At 43.7% G+C, this 18,593-nt stretch overlaps 1 protein-coding gene across 1 annotated transcript in view; it reads right to left on the bottom strand.

Moving 5' to 3' along the window:
- Window positions 1-18,366, bottom strand: part of XK (X-linked Kx blood group antigen, Kell and VPS13A binding protein) — a 31,282-nt gene extending 12,916 nt beyond the window's left edge. The window contains exon 1 of the mRNA XM_069757542.1: window positions 18,049-18,366. Coding sequence (XP_069613643.1) covers window positions 18,049-18,293 — 245 coding nt within the window. The 5' untranslated portion in view covers window positions 18,294-18,366. The remainder of the gene's footprint in view (window positions 1-18,048) is intronic.
- Window positions 18,367-18,593: the final 227 nt, after the last annotated feature.

Below are 18,593 nucleotides of genomic sequence, written 5' to 3'. Positions count from 1 at the left end.
TCAAAAAAATTAAAAAGTCAAAAACTTAGTTTTTTTGTTGCCGCACCTTAAAAAAATGCAATAAAAAGACAAAATGTTGTACAGTATGTACCCCAAAATGGTATAACTAAATAACATTTTGTTTTCATTTTTCATCATTTGCATATCACTATCACGTCTTTCGATCCTGTGCTTTCCATGATTACATGACTTTTCCTCCTTGATATTGTTATTTCAATGTTGAAGAGTGTATATTAGTAAGTTATATACATGAATTTTTAAGTAACAATAATAATAATTTTTATTTATATAGCGCCAACATATTCCGCAGCACTTTACAATTAAGCGGGGACATGTACAGACAATAAATTCAATACAAGTTAAGACAATTTAAACAGTGACATTAGGGGGGAGGTCCCTGCTTGCAAGCTTACAATCTACAAGGAAATGGGGGGACAAAATAGGTGAAAAGTGCTTGTTATTTCAGGTCTGGCAATTATAATAAATAGGGATTTTCATATAAAGCTGCATGATCCGGTCATCAGCCCGTGTGTTTAAGTGCAAGAGTCAAGCATCAAGTGCAGTTATCATGTGCATGGAGGGTGAGGAGACAGATTAATAGTAGGGTGCAGATTCACATGCAGATAATATTTGGAAGGAGGGAACAGGGCAAAGTTAGTTTACTGAGTAGTTGATGTGGTAGGCTTGTTTGAAGAGATAGGTTTTCAAAGCGCGCTTGAATAGGTCGGGGCTAGGTATCAGTCTGATCATCTGGGGAAGTGCATTCCAGAGAGCTGACACAGCACGAGAGGAGTCTTGGAGACGGAGGTGTGAGGTTCGGATTACAGGGGATGTTAGTCTTAGGTCATTTGTAGAATGGAGGGCACGTGTAGGGCGATAGACAGAGATAAGAGAGGAGATATAAGGCGGTGCAGAACTGTGGAGAGCTTTGTGGGTGAGAGACATGAGTTTATACTGGACCCTGTAGCGAATGGGTAGCCGGTGTAATGACTGGCACGAGATGGAGGCATTGGTGAAGCGGCTGGACAGAAATATGACCCTGGCTGCCGCATTCAAGATGGATTGGAGAGGAGAAAGTTTGGTAAGAGGGAGACCGATCAGAAAAGAGTTGCAGTAGTCCAGACGAGAATGAATAAAAGCAACAGTAAGAGTCTTAGCAGTTTCAAAGGTGAGAAAAGGTCGGATTCTGGACATGTTTTTAAGATGCAGGTGACAAGAGCGAGTGAGTGATTGGATATAGGGAGTAAAGGAAAGTTCGGTGATGACTCCAAGAAAGCGGGTATGCTGCTTGGGAGTTATGGTTGAACCCTCCAGGGTAATTTTGATGTTGGGTAGAGTGAGGTTAGTAGAAGGGAGAAATACAAGAAGCTCCGTTTTGGAGAGATTTAGTTTGAGATAGAGGGAGGACATGATGTTAGAGACAGCAGACAGACAATCCTTGGCATTTTGAATTAGGGTAGGGGCGATGTCAGGGGAAGAAGTGTATAATTGGGTGTCGTCAGCATAGAGATGATACTGGAACCCAAATCTGCTAATTGTTTGTCCAATAGGGGCAGTGTATAGAGAGAAAAGGAGGGTGCCTAGGAATGAGCCCTGTGGAACCCCGATAGTAAGGGGACGAGGAGAGGAAGAGGAGCCGGCAAAGGATACAGTGAAGGAGTGGTCAGAGAGGTAGGAGGAGAACCAGGAGAGGGCTGTGTCCTTGAGGCCTATAGAGCGGAGCATAGTGAGGAGGAGCTGGTGATCAAGAGTGTCAAATGCAGCAGAGTATATTATAAGAGTATAAGTATATTTTTTGCTGTAAACCCCTTTAAGCTACTCAAGCACACCTTAACTGCTAGACATGACAGTGCGTAATATGGTGCACTCAATCCAGAACCATAGTGTACAGCAGTGTTCCCCAACTCCGGTCTCAAGAGCCAGCAACAGGCATTGTTTTGAGGATTTCCTTAGTATTGCAAAGGTGATAATTGCATCACCTGGACAGGCAAGCATTCAATAACCTGTGCAATGCTAAGGAAATCCTGAAAACATGACCTGTTGGTGGCTCTTGAGGACCGGAGTTGGGGAACACTGGTGTACAGTGTATTGTCATGTCAGTGCTTTTAGAATTATAGTGCTGCTGTTTGATATGCTGAACCGAATAAAGCATGCTGACTCTACACACGAAAATCACTGCATGAAAATGGGATCTCCAAAAAGAAAAACATTAGTGCCGTGTCTACAATTCATACTGCACAAAACAGATATTGATTGTGAATATACTTGTGTTATTATTACACTCAGCAAGATCTTTTAAAACCACAAGCTGTATGGTTTCTTTTATGCCAGCACCAACATTTCCCTGATGGCGTTTGCCTTTATCCTTCTAAAATTTAATATTTCAAAGCTCAAACTTTTCCTTTAAGCCTGCTAATCATACGCGTGGTGGAAAGGGCAGACACAGGCTGTACGTTTATTGCTTAGCAACAGTAATGATTGGTATGAAAATGATGAAAGCATCCCATTGAGGTTTGGAGAAAGATAAGAGAAGGCGTGAAGGTGATTAGAAAGTAGAAATGGAGGGAATATGCCTTAAATAAGCAGTAATTTACCTCACTGTTGGACAGCCCACAACAGATTGGTTCACACGATACTTTTAGCAATGTATTGGGAGCTGTCTGATAACAAGATACAGGGCTGTGGGGAATTTTCACAATCAACTTTATGTTTCTACAAATCTTTGAGCTGTCTATTCCTATAATATTGAAGGCTGGACTGGAAAGCCACAGGGAATATATCAATTTATGTGGTTGCCCTATATTATAGCAACCTGCTTGCTGCAATTTAAACAATGTAACAAGAAAACATGTAAAAAGTAGAAAAAAAAGGAATGCTAACTTTATTAGAAAGCCTCATCTAATAGAGTTTTGTAGCAACTGGGGCCTTCAGAACCACAGCAATTCATTGTGACATAGAGTCCACTTGGTTTTAAAGTTGTTGAGAAATATTCGCCCATGTAGACAGGATAGATTCTCGCAGTTTCCACAAATTTGATGGACTTACTGTCATGAGCAGCCCATTTGTGACAACACAACATTTATTCTTAATTATCCAGACATCTAGTTTCAGTAACCCAGTAAGCCTAAGTTTGTTGTTACCTCCTTTCTGTGCTTGCCACAAGTTGGGTTAGTCGGCCCTGGTATTTTGCTGGGACTGCACTAGGTGTTATTTTCTGTTTTGTGTTTCAGTAAAATATTACCACACTGTTTTAACCTCACCCTGTGTTGTCTGAGCAGTATTATGCCTACGGTAAAGTAGAGCGGACATTCAGGGGGATGTGCCTTGGTCTCAGGCCAGCGGACTAGAGTACCTGTTAACGCATCGTGTCTCCACACCATTCTATCTAATCCCAGATTACGGTAGCTGTATAGGATCGAGATGAAAGGAGAGTAAAGGTCAGGGTAATAAGGAAAACTTGTCATGTGTCTGGATCAAATTCATTACTAAATGACTTGTGTAACATGTGTCCTTTTGACATAGGGTGAAGTGTTGCCATGAAATTGGACGACTAGCTTAGGTGAGCCTTACTACCTAAAGATTCATCCAGTAGGTATGAAAGGGCCCAACAAAACATTCCCACGACATTACTCCATCAACACAATCCTAATCAGTCTTTGTCTCCACCAACACTAGCCTGATCACTCGACAACTATATCAACACCAGCCTGATCAGTTGACAAATTTTGGATTCATGTAAGTCTCTTCCACTTCTCAGCGATCCATTCATCCTATTTCCAAGTGAGTCATTGTTATGCAATCTGACATGTTAGTTTGAGCCTAGTTGTAATATTGTGCTGCAATTTGCTTGTTTGGCTTTTCAACAGAACTATTTTAGTAATCCTCCTCCGTAGAAAAAAAGTTGCTCTACACCGCTTCAACTCATAAAAACAGTTGTGATTCATTTTTATGACTAGTATGGATCAAATTTTTGGGTTTGTTTCGATGTTAGGCTCACCCTTTCATGTACCTATCCTCCTCTGCCAGTTGGTTACAGCCATAGGATGACCTTTCTAAAGATGTTTTTCTTCAATCACACCTATCAGTATACACTCAATACTGTGGCACAATAACAGATTATTGGCAGTATTTGAAATACTGGCCCTGCCATGTCTCTTTCAAAGGTGCTCAGATGGCTAGATTTTCTAATTCTAATGTTGATTTACATTGAAAACTGGCTCACTTAATTTATTCTGCACTCCAGAGTCATGTATAAAGGGACACTCCAATCCTGAAAGTGCAAGTGTCTGCATCAGTCATTACGTATAGAGTATGTGTAAATGCAGTGCTCAGCATATATTAAAACACATCCTTTGAAAAATAAGATTTTAATCAAAACCTCACTAACCACAAGAGGAATTTCCAAAATTTTGACAAGACAGAGTTTTATAGAATATTTTTTAGCCAATGTACTCATTTATGCCGAGCAATATATATACAGTACTGTGCAAACTTTTTAGGCAAGAGTGATAAAAAAAAATTCTGCAACTATAGAGAGTCTTGTTGTTTAGCAGCTACAGGTAACTTGCACAAAGGATGATTTTTGATTTAATAAATGAATTTGATAACTATATTAGAAATCCACAAAATGCATTAACCCCCTTCAGTCCATTTTTTATTCATTGCACTTTCATTTGTTCCTCCCCTTCGTTAAATAGCCATAGCTTTTGTATTCTTCTGCTGATATAACTGTATGTGGGCATGTTTTTAATGTGGAGAGTTGCAGTTTTGAATCATACCATTCATTTTACCATACATAGTGTACTCGAAATGGGAAAAAAAAATCCATGCAAGGTGAAATGGTGAAAAAAACACACAATTCTACCAGCTTTTCTTTTTTTTTAATTTTCTTCACTGTGTGGTAAAAAATTACCTGGCAATGTGATTTTCCAGGACAGCATGATTTTTTTGAAACCAAATATGTATAGGTTTTTTCTTTAAACCCCTTCACCACCTAGTCTGTTTTCATCTTCCTGAACAAAACAAATTTGACAATTCTTATCAGTGTCACTTTATGTGGTAATAACTCTGTCCTACACCTGTTGTGGTTTTTGACACACCTTTTGGGCCTGATGCGGGCCTGCCAGATGACAGCTTTTGCGATGTAGATGGCTGCTGCAGATTATCCTCCTCCGCTTCTGAGCTACAGGCAGCGGCACCCTCTTCCCCCAATGGCTGCCAATCTGGGTCAACAACTGGGTCATCTATCACCTCCTCTTCAATGTCATGTGCACCTTCCTCTGTGTCACCGTGTAAGGTGCTATAGCGTTCGGGACGGGGCACCATAGTCTCATCAGGGTCAGATTCGGGCTCAGTACACTGCGAGGGCAAAGTAGTGATCTGAGTCAATAGAACAGCATAATAATCAAGCTGTGGCTGTGCATCTGTGCACTCCATGTCCGATTCATCCTGTAATGGGCTTGTAACAATTTCCCTCTATAACCCAGACACGGTATGTGTAAAGAGCTCCATGGAGTAAAGTGTAGTGTTGCCTGTCGCATCCTTCACTTTTGTTTTGGGTGAAGGACACAAGGAAGCTACTTTTTCTGGACCTGGAGCAGCCACTGACGACTCGCTGCTTTTAGATTTTGAAGCTTCTGAAGAGGAGGCGAAAGAGCTAGATACTGAGTCAGCAAGGACAGCCAAAACTTGTTCCTGCTGCTCCGGCTTTAAAAGCTGTTTTCCAACTCCCAGATAAGGGAGCCTTCGAGGCCTTGTGTAGCCAGATGATGACGCTGCCTCAACACCTTGAGCCTTTGGTGCTATCTTGCTTTTCCCAGTACCACCAGATGCTCCACTACCACCACCACCATCAGTACCAGCTGGCAACGACAGCCCACGGCCTCTTCCACCAGACTTCCTCATTTTTGGGGAAATGTTACCAAAATAACAACCGTTATATGCTACTGTTAAACAAGGTAGAAGGTGTATATTAACTTTTGGAGAATTTATATCTCCCTTTTTTTGGCGGGAAGACTGCAGCCAAAAACAGGCCCTGTGTATTACACTACACAATGTACAAGGCAGAACGTGGCTTGCAGATATACGCCAAACAGAACTGACGTAGATCCACTTAGTGGCAATTTAAAGCTCCCTTTTTTTTGGGGGGGAGACTGCAGGAAAAAACAGGCCCTGTGTATTACACAACACAATGTACAAGGCAGAACGTGGCTGGCAGATATACGCCAAACAGAACTCACGTAGATCCACTTAGTGGCAATTTCAAGCTCCCTTTTTGGGGGGCGAGACTGCAGCCAAAAACAGGCCCTGTGTATTACACAACACAATGGACAAGGCAGAACGTGGCTGGCAGATATACGCCAAACAGAACTGACGTAGTTCCACAGTGGCTATTTAAAGCTCCCTTTTTTCCTTTTTTTTGGGGGGGGAGACTGCAGGAAAAAACAGGCCCTGTGTATTACACAACACAATGTACAAGGCAGAACGTGGCTGGCAGATATACGCCAAACAGAACTGACGTAGATCCACTTAGTGGCAATTTAAAGCTCCCTTTTTTTGGGGGGGGGGGAGACTGCAGGAAAAAACAGGCCCTGTGTATTACACAACACAATGTACAAGGCAGAATGTGGCTGGCAGATATACGCCAAACAGAACTGACGTAGTTCCACAGTGGCTATTTAAAGCTCCCTTTTTTCCTTTTTTTTGGGGGGGGGAGACTGCAGGAAAAAACAGGCCCTGTGTATTACACAACACAATGTACAAGGCAGAACGTGGCTGGCAGATATACGCCAAACAGAACTGACGTAGATCCACTTAGTGGCAATTTAAAGCTCCCTTTTTTTTTTTTTTGGGGGGGGGGGGGGAGACTGCAGGAAAAAACAGGCCCTGTGTATTACACAACACAATGTACAAGGCAGAATGTGGCTGGCAGATATACGCCAAACAGAACTGACGTAGTTCCACAGTGGCTATTTAAAGCTCCCTTTTTTCCTTTTTTTTTGGGGGGGGGGAGACTGCAGGAAAAAACAGGCCCTGTGTATTACACAACACAATGTACAAGGCAGAACGTGGCTGGCAGATATACGCCAAACAGAACTCACGTAGATCCACTTAGTGGCAATTTCAAGCTCCCTTTTTGGGGGGCGAGACTGCAGCCAAAAACAGGCCCTGTGTATTACACAACACAATGGACAAGGCAGAACGTGGCTGGCAGATATACGCCAAACAGAACTCACGTAGATCCACTTAGTGGCAATTTAAAGCTCCCTTTCTTTGGGGGGGGGGAGACTGCAGGAAAATGCAGGCCCTGTGTATTACACAACACAATGTACAAGGCAGAATGTGGCTGGCAGATATACGCCAAACAGAACTGACGTTGATCCACTTAGTGGCAATTTAAAGCTCCCTTTTTCTGTGGGGGAGACTGCAGGAAAAAACAGGCCCTGTGTATTACACAACACAATGTACAAGGCAGAATGTGGCTGGCAGATATACGCCAAACAGAACTCACGTAGATCCACTTAGTGGCAAGTTCAAGCTCCCTTTTTTGGGGGCGAGACTGCAGCCAAAAACAGGTCCTGTGTATTACACAACACAATGTACAAGGCAGAACGTTGCCGGCATATATACGCCAAACAGAACTCACGTAGATCCACTTAGTGGCAATTTCAAGCTCCCTTTTCTGGGGGCGAGACTGCAGCCAAAAACAGGTCCTGTGTATTACACAACACAATGTACAAGGCAGAATGTGGCTGGCAGATATACGCCAAACAGAACTGACGTAGATCCACTTAGTGGCAATTTAAAGCTCCTTTTTTGGGGAGGGGAGACTGCAGGAAAAAACAGGCCCTGTGTATTACACAACACAATGTACAAGGCAGAACGTGGCTGGCAGATATACGCCAAACAGAACTGACGTAGTTCCACAGTGGCTATTTAAAGCTCCCTTTTTTCCTTTTTTTTTGGGGGGGAGACTGCAGGAAAAAATAGGCCCTGTGTATTACACAACACAATGTACAAGGCAGAACGTGGCTGGCAGATATACGCCAAACAGAACTCACGTAGATCCACTTAGTAGCAATTTTAAGCTCCCTTTTTTGGGGGCGAAACTGCAGCCAAAAACAGGCCCTGTGTATTACACAACACAATGTACAAGGCAGAATGTGGCTGCCAGATATACGCCAAACAGAACTGACGTAGATCCATTTAGTGGCAATTTAAAGCTCCCTTTTTGTTTGGGGGGGGGAGGGGAGACTGCAGGAAAAAACTGTTCTTTTTGCCCCACAGTTTTCCTTTTCACATGGGTAATAGGTGACAATGGACTGTACAATTTTTTGTGCACTTTCTCCTGAGTATGCCGATACCCAATATGTAATGGAAAACTACTGTTTGTGTGCACGGAGTGGCTTGGAAGAAAAAGAGAGCCATTTGAATTTTGGAGAGCCATTTTGGCTGGTATAGATTGCAGACTCCATGTCACATTTGAAGAGTTCCTGACAAGCTAAAACAGCATAAACCCCCACAAGTGACCCCATTTTGGAAACTACAACTCTCAAGAAATTAAACTATATGTGTAGTGAGCATTTTTAAACCTCTGGAAATTCACAGAATTGTATAGCATTGGGCTGAGTAAATGGGAAAATACATTTTTTTCCACTAAAATGTTGTGTTGGTCCCAAGTTTTAATTTTCAGAAGGGATAACAGGCGAAAACAAGCATTACATATTGTTACACAATTTCTTCTGAGTACTCCAATACCCCATATGTGGTTGAAAACTACTTTTGAGGCATAGTGTAAAGCTCAGAAGGGAAGAAGCGCCATTTTGGAGGGCAGATTTTGCTGGAATGGTTTTAGGGTTCCATGTCACATTGGCAAAGCACCTGACATGCCAGAAAAGCAGAATCCCCCACATAAGTGACCCCACTTTACAAACTACACCCACAATGAATACATTGCTTCACAAAATGTTATACCATTGGGTGATTAAGAAATTACCGTATGTACTGGAGTATAAGCCGAGAATTTCAGCCCATTTTTTTAGGCTGAAACTGCCCGTCGGCTTATACTCGAGTCATTGTCCCAGGGGGGTCGGCGGGGGAGGGGTGAGCAGCAGCTGTCACATACTCACCTCCTCCTGCCGTGGTCCCTGCATCTCCGATGGTCTCCGGGTGCTTGCATGTAGAGGAGCTGCGGAGACACCATCATGTGTTTCTCAACGCAGGCAGTGAATAGCCAGGCCTTTCCACGGGAAGCAACAACCAAGGGAAGGGCAGCATCCAATAAAGGAAAACATCCAATAAAGGAAAACCACCTATGCCAAGCATGGTATCCATCCACAGACAGCTGTTTCGGGGTTTTCGCCCCTCATCAGTGTGGAGTAGGAAACTGTTGTGAATTCTATTTTCGAACTCCCTCCTGTGGTCATGAATGGTACTTCGGCGAGTTCTGTCCATGGACTCCCTCTGGTGGCTGTGAGTGGAGCTGCTGCTTCTGAGGTTCCTTCCACAGGTTACATAGTTACATAGTTACATAGTTATTAAGGTTGAAGGAAGACTATATGTCCATCTAGTTCAACCCATAGCCTAACCTAACATGCCCTAACATGTTGATCCAGAGGAAGGCAAAAAAAACCCATGTGGCAAAGAGTAAGCTCCACATTGGGGAAAAAAAATTCCTTCCCGACTCCACATACAGCAATCAGACTAGTTCCCTGGATCAACGCCCTATCAAGGAATCTAGTGTATATACCCTGTAACATTATACTTTTCCAGAAAGGTATCCAGTCCCCTCTTAAATTTAAGTAATGAATCACTCAATACAACATCATACGGCAGAGAGTTCCATAGTCTCACTGCTCTTACAGTAAAGAATCCGCGTCTGTTATTATGCTTAAACCTTTTTTCCTCCAACCGCAGAGGATGCCCCCTTGTCCCTGTTTCAGGTCTATGATTAAAAAGATCATCAGAAAGGTCTTTGTACTGTCCCCTCATATATTTATACATTAAAATAAGATCACCCCTTAGTCTTCGTTTTTCCAAACTAAATAGCCCCAAGCGTAATAACCTATCTTGGTATTGCAGACCCCCTAGTCCTCTAATAACCTTGGTCGCTCTTCTCTGCACCCACTCCAGTTCAGCTATGTCTTTCTTAAACACCGGAGACCAGAACTGTGCACAGTATTCTAAGTGTGGTCGAACTAGTGACTTGTATAGAGGTAAAATTATATTCTCCTCATGAGCATCTATGCCTCTTTTAATGCATCCCATTATTTTATTTGCCTTTGTAGCCGCTGCCTGACACTGGCCACTGAATTTAAGTTTGTCATCCACCCATACACCCAGGTCTTTTTCATTGACGGTTTTGCCCAGAGTTTTAGAATTAAGCACATAATTATACATCTTATTACTTCTACCCAAGTGCATGACCTTACATTTATCCCCATTAAAGCTCATTTGCCATTTATCAGCCCAAGCTTCTAGTTTACATAAATCATCCTGTAATATAAAATTGTCCTCCTCTGTATTGATTACCCTGCAGAGTTTAGTGTCATCTGCAAATATTGAAATTCTACTCTGAATGCCCCCTACAAGGTCATTAATAAATATGTTAAATGACGTAGTTTATTCTTTGGCTGGCTGTTCTATTTAACTCCACTCAGATCGTTACTCCATGCCAGCTGTCAATGTTCTTGTACTGGTTCAGTTCACTCTTGGATCTTTCTGGTGACCTGTCTACTCCAGCAGAAGCTAAGTCCCTGATAGTTATTATTTGTTCATTGTTTCCTTGTCCAGTTGGCTATCATGATTTTGCCTTGCTAGCTGGAAGCTCTGGGATGCAGAGTGGCACCTCCGCACCGTGAGTCGGTGCGGAGGTCTTTTTGCACACTCTGCGTGGTCTTTTGTAGTTTTTTGTGCTGACCGCAAAGATACCTTTCCTATCCTCAGTCTGTTTAGTAAGTCTGGCCTCCCTTTGCTGAAACCTGTTTCATTTCTGTGTTTGTGACTTTCATCTTAACTCACAGTCAATATATGTGGGGGGCTGCCTTTTCCTTTGGGGAATTTCTCTGAGGCAAGGTAGGCTTTATTTTCTATCTTTAGGGCTAGTTAGCTCTTAGGCTGTGAAGAGGCGTCTAGGTCGTGTTCGGTACGCTCCACGGCTATTTCTAGTTGTGTGATAGGATTAGGGGTTGCGGTCAGCAGAGCTCCCACTTCCCAGAGCTTGTCCTGTGTGAGTTTAACCATCAGGTCGTTCCGGGTGCTCCTAACCACCAGGTCCATAACAGGAAACTGGCTATCAGGAGCAGTGCCTAGTAGAAAGTCTATAAAGGCATGGATGATTGACCTCGTGGAGACCAAAACATCCAACACCGCGGAGACACCATCACGTGTTTCTCAACGCAGTGATCCAGAACACTGCCCCCAAATATGCAAATGCATGTAGAGGTGCTGCGGAGACACCATCACGTGTTTCTCAACAAACTTTTTTATTTTCACAAGGGTAACAAGAGAAAATGGACTCCAAAATTTGTTGTGCAATTTCTCCTGAATACGCTGATATCTTATTTGTGGGGGAAATCTACTGTTTGGCACACGGCAGAGCTCAGAAGGGAAGGAGCACCATTTGACTTTTTTAATGTAAGATTTGCTGGAATAATTAACGGCCGCCATGTCATGTTTGGAGAGTCCCTGATGTGCCTAAACAGTGGAAACCCCCAACAAGTGGCCACATTTTGGATCCCACACACCTCAAGGATTTTATCCCGGGGTATAGTGAACATTTTTAACCCACAGATACGACACGGAATTTGATAACATTAGGTCGTCATATTGAATTCGTCGTCGTTAGTGTTGAGCGCTAGTGCCCCCTACTGCACTTTGCATCGGGTACTCAGATATGCACCGAATATCGAGTGACATGCTCGAGTGCCTGCCATGCATGTTTCACGGCTATTAGACACTCAAAAAAAACATGCGGGGATCCGCGATACTCCATGCATACCAGAGCACCCGATGCAAACTCTAGTAGCGACTAGGGTCTATCACAGTGATCAAAAGCAGCCAATAGGAAAAATGTCCTATTGTTGCCGGGTACCGGCCAGCAGATTTCGGCTGGCGCAAAGATCATGCGCCTGCCATTTTTTTTCCATGAAGATGTCGCCAGGCTGGAGGACTGCTCAGGAGGGACTGGGGATGGCAGAGGTACAGGGGACATAATTTCTCTCTCTTCTGACTAAATCAGAAGAGATTGAAACAGTCGGTACACTTTTTTTTTTATTCACTGAATAACGGTGATCACGTGACCGGACGCTGGAAGATCCGGCCCTGATCATATTCTCCGGGGTCTCAGCTACCCCAGGTTGCAGGACCCTGGAAATTTTCAGACTCTAGAGGGCAATACAGCCTTATTTCCAACTGCCATTTTAAATACTCTTAGGATCCGCTGTTTTAATGCGTATTGGCGATCGGTAAGGGGTTAAGCAAGTTTCTTACTGCCAAGAGAGCAGCTTTTGCCTGCGTAAAAAAAAACTGCAATGTGTGAAACACGCGTTGGGGTGCATGTGTATGCACATGGACAGGAACATGGGTAAGATGACCTGATGGGAACACTGTTTTGTGGACATTTAGAGGCTCTCTAGCAGTGTGATTCTGACTATGTTGGCAATACTGGTATATACTTGACTAGCGATGAGATTACAACCACTCTGATTATCTATGCGCTGGCACTTTAGGTTTTTACTTACTGGTTGTTATTTAGCCTGAACCTCCCGTCTATTCACCCATGATGATCCTGCGGTGCTACACATTTTAGTGGGTGCACCTTTTGCTCCTGATTCAATTTGCTCTGGTTGTGTAACATGTACTTTGATTGTCATATAATCTTGCACAGTTGTTGTGTATTTTTTACAAATGTAAAATAAAGTGTATTTCTATTTTACTCCTTTTGATGTGACTTTGTGCTTCAAATTTTGTGTTTTGGAATGTGTGAACATAGCCAATAGTTTTCCCCCTATGTGAGAACTGGCACAATAGCATATTAGTAATGCATGGTGCCTTAAAAGGAACCTGTCACCCCTTTTTTTCGTTATGAGATAAAAATATGGTTCAATAGGGCCTGATCTCTGCTTTACATCAGTACCTTTCATATCCCCCGATTCCCCACCTTTGCTGAGAAAATACCTTAGTAATCTCTCCGTTTTTGTATGTAAATCACCTGGGTCCGATCCGATGGGTGGGGCCTAATCGCCATCTCTCCCCCCCACTCCTCGGCGTGCTTGACGTAACAAGATCTGTGAATAGCACAGATCCCGTTTAGTTTCTGCGCGTGTGCATTGAATTGGCCTCTAGCGCCTGCGCAGTATGTCAAGGAAAATGCCGGCGCATGCGCAATAATGAGTTGTATGATTTGCCCACTGTTGGGCAAAACATACTGCGCACGCGCGAGAGGCCACTTTAATGCGCAGGCGCAGAAAACAATGCCCGCCAACACAGGAAAGAAGATAAATTAATGCGTAAAGCAAGGCAGTCGGTGGGGAGAAACGGCGAATAGGCTACGCCCATCCGACCGAACCGAGGTGATTGACATACAAAAACGGAGATATTACTAAGGCATTTTCTCAGCAAAGGTGGGGAATCGGGGGATATGAAAGGTACTGATGTAAAGCAGAGCTCAGGCTCTATTGAACCATATTTTTATCTCATATCGAAAAACGGGGTGACAGGTTCCTTTTAAGAATAGAAAGAAGACTGGTGGGTTGGCTGCACTGTCAGAAATATAATTAAAAATCAGTTATGACTTTCAGAATCCCACAAGCTCAATATGATTTTCCCCCATGGAACATGATTTTATTGTGCAAAACTACCAAAGTGTATATATGTGTGTATGTACAGTGCCTTGCTAAAGTATTCGGCCCCCTGGAACTTTTCAACCTTTCCCACATATCACGCTTCAAACATAAAGATATCAAATGTAAATTTTTGGTGAAGAATCAACAACAAGTGGAACACAATTGTGAAGTTGAACGAAATTTATTGGTTATTTTAAATTTTTGTGGAAATTCAAAAACTCAAAAGTGAGGCGTGCAATATTATTCGGTCCCTTTAACTTAAAAGGAACCTGTCACCCCCAAAATCGCAGATGAGCTAAGCCCACCGGTATCAGGGGCTTATCTACAGCATTTAATGCTGTGGATAAGCCCCCGATGTATCCTGAAAGATGAGAAAAAGAGGTTAGATTATACTCACCCAGGGGCGGTCCCGCTGCGGTCCGGTCCGATGGGCGTTGCGGTCCGATCCGGGGCCTCATCATAAGAAGATGGGAGGCCCCGGACCGGGACGCCCATCGTACCGGGACCGCCCCTGGGTGAGTATAATCTAACCTCTTTTTCTCATCTATCAGGTTACATCAGGGGCTTATTTACATCATTCCAGAATGCTGTAGATAAGCCCCTGATGCCAGGGGTGACAGGTTCCCTTTAATACTTTGTTACGCCACCTTTTGCTGTCTCTATCAGTTTTGTACATCGAGAGACTGAAATTCTTGCACATTCTTCCTTGGCAAACAGCTCAAGCTCAGTGAGGTTTGATGGAGATCGTTTGTGAACAGCAGTTTTCAGCTCTTTCCACAGATTCTTGATTGGATTGAGGTCTGGACTTTGACTTAGCCATTCTAACACCTGGATACGTTTATTTGTGAACCATTCCACTGTAGATTTTGCTTTATGTTTGGGATCATTGTCTTGTTGGAAGACAAATCTCTGGCCCAATCTCAGGTCTTTTGCAGACATCAACAGGTTTTCTTCAAGAATGGTCCTGTATTTGGCTCCATCCATCTTCCCATCAATTTTAACCATCCTCCGTGTCCCTGCTGAAGACAAGCAGGCCCAAACCATGATGCTGCCACCACCATGTTTGACAGTGGGGATGGTGTGTTCAAGGTGATGAGCTGTGTTGCCTTTACGTCAAACATATCGTTGGCATTGCTGCCAAAAAGTTTGATTTTGGTTTCAGCTGACCAGAGCACCTTCTTCCACATGTTTGGTGTGTCTCCCAGGTGGCTTGTTGCAAACTTTAAACAACCTATTTTATGGATATCTTTGAGAAATTGCTTTCTTCTTGCCACTCTTCCATAAAGGCCTGATTTGTGCAGTGTACGACTGATTGTTGTCCTATGGACAGACTGTCCCACGTGAGCTGTACATTTCTGCAGTTCATCCAGATTGATCATGGGCCTCTTGGCTGCATCTCTGATCAGTCTTCTCCTTGTTTGAGATGAAAGTTTAGAGGAACGGCGGAGTCTTGGTAGATTTGCAGTAGCATGATACTCCTTCGATTTCAATATGATCGCTTGCACAGTGCTCCTTGGGATGTTTAAAGTTTTGGAAATCATTATGTATCCAAATCCGGCTTTAAACTTCTCCACAACAGTATTACGGACCTGCCTGTTGTGTTCCTTGGTCTTCATGATGCTCTCTGTGCTTCAAACAGAACACTGAGACTATCACAGAGCAGGTGCATTTATATGACTATCACAGAGCAGGTGCATTTATATGGAGACTTGATTACACACAGGTGGATTATATTTATCATCATTAGGCATTTAGGACAATATTGGATCATTCAGAGATCCACAATGAACTTCTGGAGTGAGTTTGCTGCACTGAAAGTAAAGGGGCCGAATAATATTGCACGCCCCACTTTTCAGTTTTTGATTTTCCACAAAAATTTTAAATAACCAACAAATTTCGTTCAACTTCACAATTGTGTTCCATTTGTTATTTATTCTTCACCAAAAATTTACATTTGGTATCTTTATGTTTGAAGCATGATATGTGGGAAAAGGTTGAGAAGTTCCAGGGGGCCAAATCGCAAGGCAGTGTGTGTGTATGTGTGTGTGTGTTATATATATACTAGATGGTGGCCCGATTCTAACGCATGGGGTATTCTAGAATATGTATGTATGTATGTATGTATGTATGTATATAGCAGCCACATAGTATATAGCAGAGGCCACGTAGTATATAGCAAATACTATGTGGCCTGTGCTATATAATATGTGGCTGCTATATATATATATATAAATATATATATATATATATATATATATATTGTAGAATACCCGATGCGTTAATACAGGCCACGCAGTATATAACAGTGGCCATGCAGTATATAACACAGCCCCCATACTATATAACACAACCCACGCAGTATATAGCAGCCACGCAGTATATAACACAGGTGACGTAGTATATAACACAGGCTGCGCAGTATATAACACAGGGCACGTAGTATATAGCACGGCCCCCACAGTATATAACACAGCCCACGGAGTATATAACACAGCCCACGTACTATATAACACAGCCCGCGTACTATATAAAACTGCCCATGCAGTATATAGCAGGCGTGCAGTATATAACACAGGCGACGCAGTATATAACACAGCCCACGTAACATATAAGACAGGGCACATAGTATATAACACAGCCCACGGAGTATATAACACTGCCCATGTAGTATATAGCAGCCACGCAGTATATAACACTGCCCACACAGTATTTAGCAGTGTGGGCACCATAACCCTGTTAAAAAATAAATAAAAATAAAAAATAGTTATATACTCACCCCCTGGGATCCAGTGAAACTCTGGCAATGCGCGCGCGGCTGCCGCCATCTTCTGTTCCCAGGATGCATTGCGAAATTACCCAGATGACTTAGCGGTCTCATGAGACCGTTAAGTCTTCTGGGTAATTTCGCAATGGATCTTTGGGAACGGAAGATGGCGGCCGGCGCGAGCGCATCGTCGGACGACGGAAGGTGAGAATAGCAGGGAATTTTCTTTTTTTATTATTTTTAACATTACATCTTTTTACTATTGATGCTGCATAGGCAGTATCAATAGTAAAAAAGCTGGGGACACACAGGGTTATTAGCAGCGGTAACGGAGTGCGGTACCCGTGGCCCGTTACCGCTGGCATTAACCCTGTGTGAGCGGTGACTGGAGAGGATTACGGAGCGGGCTCCGGCCACTGACTGCAGGGGAGTAGGGGAGGGACTAATCGGACTGTGCCCGTCGCTGATTGGTCGTGGCAGCCATGACAGGCAGCTGGCGAGACCAATCAGCGACGCGGGATTTCCGTTACGGAAGTTGCCGACAGAAAGACGGAAGTACCTTAGACAATTATATATATAGATTTATTACACTGCAACTGTGCTGACCTGTAGAATAAGATTGAAAGTGTAAGTCTACTTTAGCCAAGATACAAGACATGTGGTCAAAAATTGCAGATTGCTGACACTATATCATGTCAGAACTGTTTTGCTTTATTCTAAGGCTATATTCACACTTTGCGGATTTTGCTGCGGATCCGCAGCGGATTTGACCGCTGCGGATCCGCAGCAGTTTCCCATGAGTTTACATTTCAATGTAAACCTATGGGAAACAAAAAACGCTGTGCACATGCTGCAGAAAAATCCGCGCGGAAACGCTGCGGATTACATTCCGCAGCATGTCACTTCTTTTCTGCGGATTTTCAGCTGCTCCAATAGAAAACTGCAGTTGAAAATCCGCAGAAGAAAACGCAGTAAAAACCGCGATAAATCCGCAGTAAAAACCGCGATGGGTTTTCACTGCGGATTTTGCAATTCCGCTGCGGAAAAATCCGCAGTGGAATCTGCAAAGTGTGCACATAGCCTAAGCCCCCCATCCGCACCCCTTTGGATGTGAACATAAGTTAATCAACAAATCACTGATGAAACCAATAACTACTACTAATTTGTCATGCAAAGAAGCGATTCATACATTTATAACATGACCCATAGTTTATTCTTCTATGACAGAGCGGACAAAGGGTTTTTTTCTACTGACTTCCGTAACACAAATCTCATATATTTATATCAGCAGATTTCCACCATGGGGCAGTAGTATAAATTATACTGTACTATTACATGGTAGTATTACTCCAACAGGACAATATTAATGCCCTTACTGCACTGTTTGGCTGCTATGCCAGATACACAAAGCCCTGAGTCCCCAACTACCCCCATCCTCACCTGACCAAGGGTCCAAGCTGCAAGAGGTGCAGCAGCAGCACCAGCGGTCGGTCCCTGCTCAGGTCCCTGTGGATGAAGATGAGGCTCAGCTGCACCAGCACACAGGGCAGGAGGCTGAAGAGGAGGGTGAGGGAGTGCCAGGTGCTGTCTCCGGCCGAGCTGTACGTGCTGCTTACATACACGGCGGTCACTGTCTCCGCCACAAACAGGATGACTGACAGAAGCACCGAGCCCGGGAATTTCATGCTGAGCGAGCACCGAGGCTGACACACCCGGCCGTGCCCTCCCCCACCGCCCTGTGTGCGCCCTCAGCTCACTGCAGTGCTGGTGGTACACGGAGGTGAGACCAGCCTCTGCACCAGTGATGGAGCCTGCACAGAAGGGTGCCTGGATTTCCTGCTCTTCCTCACATACGACACTGTGGAATTGCTTCTCCAGTCATTTCCTTACCAATAATGTTTGCAAAGGGGGCCATCTGGCGACCCCATATCTGAGCTGCCTGCCCTAGCCCCCCCTGCTGCACCATCTCCATGGCACAGTATTCT

This window comes from Ranitomeya imitator, chromosome 3, assembly GCF_032444005.1.
Source record: "Ranitomeya imitator isolate aRanImi1 chromosome 3, aRanImi1.pri, whole genome shotgun sequence".
NCBI lineage: Eukaryota > Metazoa > Chordata > Amphibia > Anura > Dendrobatidae > Ranitomeya > Ranitomeya imitator.
This window is presented reverse-complemented; position numbering and strand designations above follow the sequence as displayed.